General features: G+C 51.1%; 1 protein-coding gene across 1 annotated transcript in view; it reads right to left on the bottom strand.

The window, feature by feature from the left end:
• Positions 1–3053: 3053 nt before the first annotated feature.
• The window catches only part of LOC105809500 (cationic amino acid transporter 3-like), a 13215-nt gene continuing 12397 nt past the window's right edge, over positions 3054–3871 (bottom strand). Inside the window, exon 12 of the mRNA XM_012643322.1 lies at positions 3054–3147. Within this exon, the coding sequence (XP_012498776.1) occupies positions 3054–3147 (94 nt within the window). The remainder of the gene's footprint in view (positions 3148–3871) is intronic.

Raw genomic sequence — 3871 nt, 5'->3', positions numbered from 1 at the left:
AGTACATAAAAGATAACTAAACATAAGAGGTCAAGTTAGATTTTATCAAAAGTACAAAGTTTTGCTCATCAAATGATGCCATTAAGATATGGAAAAGGTAAAAAGCAGACTGGAAGAAAATACGTACATCTAACGAAGGAACTCGCATAGAAAATGTAAAGAAGTCTACAAGTTAATAAAACAACAGATCAATTAAAAGGAGGAGAGACTTAAGAACATTAACAGAGGAGATCACCAAATGGCCAATAAGGAAGTGAAAATGTGTCGAACGCCATTACTCATCAAGGAAATGCAAAGTAAAACCACAATGTGCCGCCATCGCTAGTCACCAGAATGGCTAGAGTGAAAATCACAGAGTAAATTTCAGGTGTCTCACCACAGAAAATAAGTGAGGTGATGGTTATGTTAATTAGCTTGATTTAATCATTCCACGTTGTATACATATGTCAAAACATCAAATTGTATAAAACGTTGATAAGTGTAATACAATTATTTGTCAATTTACTTAAAAATATTAATAAAGAAATAAAATCACATATGGGCTGGACTGTTTGAATACTCAGACACGACCTGTCCAGGATCTGGGCCAGCAAACTGGCCCACTACCAAATCCCGGAGGTATTGCCCAGGAGGGACAGGGAAGGAGGGAAGTGGGCTTGCCCTGGAGAAGGGGCAGGGCCCAGGGAAGTCCCCAGGAGAGGCGAGGGCACAATTAGACTCGCAGGAGGGACCTGAGCTATCTTAAGATGGTTGTGGAGTGAGGGGAGGATTAGGACTGGAGCCCATAGTAGGAACCTGAGCATATGGATGGGGGAGGGCAAGAGGCCGTGGGAGTGAGTTTGGAAAAGGCGGAGGAGGGGCTCATGGGCACGGGAGGGCCCGGTGCAGGCAACGGAACGGCGGGAGCTCAGGGACATGTTCTGGGAGACTGAAGGAAGGGACGGAGTCCAGGAGGGGAGGCTTTGAGAGCCGGGGTAGGGTCGAAATGCTCGTGAGTACTGTGGAGGTGGAGGGCAGGCGCTAACGCCGGCGGGAGGGCCCGTGGCACGGGAGAGTGACGGAGTTGGAGCCTGGCAGCGACCTACGACGCTGTGGTCCCGGCCCGCCAGGACCCAGGCCGCACAGCGGGAGGCTAGTGGCGGCAGGCGGGGCTCCCCGTCGCTCGCATCGCCGCTTCACGGCCGAGCCCCGCCCCTCCTGCCCGGGCAGCTCAGCGGCGGCATCGGACCCTCGCGGGAGCGCAAACGCCACTGCAAACTGCGCACGCGCGGGATCCAGGCGCGCGCCCCGGGAGACCCCGACGCCAGACGATGCAGGCGGGGCTGAGGCGCCCACCCCTCCACCGCCGGTCTGCGGAAACACCGTCTTCCACAAAACCGGTCGCCGGTGTCAAAAAGGTTGGGGACCGCTGCTCTAAAGGCCGGCAAAGGATCCAGAATACCGGTTTGAAGTGGGGCTTTTGTTTGCTTTACCTCAAAGGTAGGGTGACGACGTCTCGGCGAAAGCTGCTTCGTCCTCAGTGACGTACACCTGAGCCTTGGGTTAGGAACCCAGATCTGGGGAGGAAGTCAGAGAACGTGTTAGGGGACGGGTGCCAGGCGCAGGTTTCAGGTCTGAGTGTCTTTCTGGACCAGGCTTCAGGACTTTTTTTTTTTTTTTTCCTGAGGCAGAGTCCCACTGTCCCCCAGGCTGGAGTGCAGGGCACAGTCATAGCTCACTGTGACTCCAAACTCCTGGGCTCAAGCAATTCTCCCGCCTCAACCTCCCAAATAGCTGGGACTACAGGTGCGCACCAGCACCCCTGGCTAATTATTCTTATTTTTTATAGAGGTGAGGTCGTCTTGCTGTGTCGCCCAGGCTAGTCTCGAACTCCTGGTCCCAAGCGATGATCCCATCTAAGCGTCCCAAAGTGCTGGGATTACAGGCATGAGCCACCGCACCAGGCCTTCAGTACCCTTAATAATCGTCCCCATAGGGCCAGGTGCAGTGGCTCACGCCTATAATCTCAGCAGTTTGGAGGCCAAGGTGGGAGGATCCCATGAGGCTAGGAATTTGAGACCAGCCTGGGCAACATAGTGAGACCCTGTCTCTACTTTAAACATTTAAATTAAAAATTTTAAAAAAATAGGCGTAGTGGCACGGGTTTGTAGTCCCAGCTACTCAGGAAGCTGAGGCAGGAGGATCGCTGGAGCCCAGGAGTTCTAAGCTGTAGTGAGCCATGATTGCACCGCAGCACTCCAGTCTGCGCGACAGCAAGACCCAGCTCCAAAAAATAATCATCTTCCTCATAGGAGTTATCGTCCCTACTGCCCCCTTCTCCTGTGGACCCTGTGCCAGCATCAGCATAAGAGACGCAGGGTCCCTTCCTCGCCACCAAGAGCAGCAAGCATGCGTGGGCACTACCCTTCCAGACATCTCTGCATGAACAGAGGAGATGGGCGGGGCAGGGAAGCGAAGGACAGGGAAGGAGTATGAGATGGGAGGAGAGAGGAGGGTGAGGAGGAGGAATTGGAAGATTAGTGATGGGAGGGGAAGGAGGCCTGTAAAGAGGATGAAAAGCGGGAGGAGGATCGTGGTGGAGACATACTGAGCAATGGGAGAGCAGTGCAGAAACGCAGTCCTGGGCAGGGCGCAGGTGAACACAGCCCGATGGACAGGGGTAACCGACAGAAGGAAATATAGGAAGAATGTGTATTATTAGTCAGGCCTTTTGGTTCAAGGAGCAAAAGCCTCTAAATAAAAAGCCCGGAGGTATTACTGGCTTTAGCCTCAGGTGGATCGAGGGATCACACAAAACTTCAAGACACGTGCCTTGAGTTGTGGCTCTGCTTTCTTATGAGTGACTTTTAGACCGAGGCTGCACTGAAGGATCCCGTCATACAGAGCTTGCAGTTCCAGGAGGAAAAGAAACGTTCCTTAACACTTCCAGATTTTTTACATAATGAGGTGTCACTAGCTGACTGGTTCATGAGTCTATCCTAAAATCTCTCCCCATGGCAAGGTGGATTCAAAACGTCTGAGATGCCGGCTGAGCCTCATAACCACCTTGGAATTCAACCGAGGCTCACAGAGGGTGGGGCTGGGGTTTTTTTGAATGAAACGTCAGGAGCTTCCGGATACTGGACATGCAGAATCAGCAGCTGTCCACTGCAGAGCAGGAACCAGAACGTTAACTGCGCTGAGATGAGGGCGTGGTTTCAGAAGACGCTGGCACCACCCGGAGTGCGTGGGATGGGAAGTGGAAAACAGTGAAGGGCAACGTCCTGAACCTTCCTGTTCTTTTTCACTTTTAAAATCACACCTTATAAAGAGCAATAAAATCTTGGATGGGGTAAAGTGTGGCCAAGAAATCAAAGAGAGCTTTGTTAAGATAAGTCATAAGTGACATGTTTCAACCTGGCCTGGCTTGCAGGGTCTTGCTCTGTCACCCTAGGCTGGAGTGTAGTGGTGCAACCATAGCTCTCTGTAACCTCCAACTCTCAGGCTCAAGCGATCCTCCAGGCTCAACCTCCAGAGTAGCTGGGATTAAGGAGTAAAGGCATGCACCACCGTGCCTGGCTAGGATTTTTAAAATATTTTGTGGAGATAGGGTCTCACTATGTTGCCCAGGCTGGTCTTGAACTCCTGGCCTGAAGTGATCCTCCAGCCTCGGCTTCCCAAAGTGCTGGGGTTATAGACATGAGCTGCCACCATGCCCCACCTGCCATTTTAACAATTATTCTTTTCTGTTCACTAGTGCTTAGAAATTTGTCATAAAAATTCCCTGAAACCACATTTTTATAAGCAATTCATATGTTCTCTGGTATTTAGTCAAAAAGGAGTATTTTTCTACTTTGATACCATGTATAATTTCTAATGCAAGACTTTATAC

The sequence above is a fragment of the Propithecus coquereli genome, unplaced genomic scaffold (genome assembly GCF_000956105.1).
Source record: "Propithecus coquereli isolate 6110/MARCELLA unplaced genomic scaffold, Pcoq_1.0 Scaffold196, whole genome shotgun sequence".
NCBI classification, from domain to species: domain Eukaryota; kingdom Metazoa; phylum Chordata; class Mammalia; order Primates; family Indriidae; genus Propithecus; species Propithecus coquereli.
The sequence above is the reverse complement of the archived record's forward strand: the minus strand, read 5'-3'. Positions and strand labels throughout refer to the sequence as shown.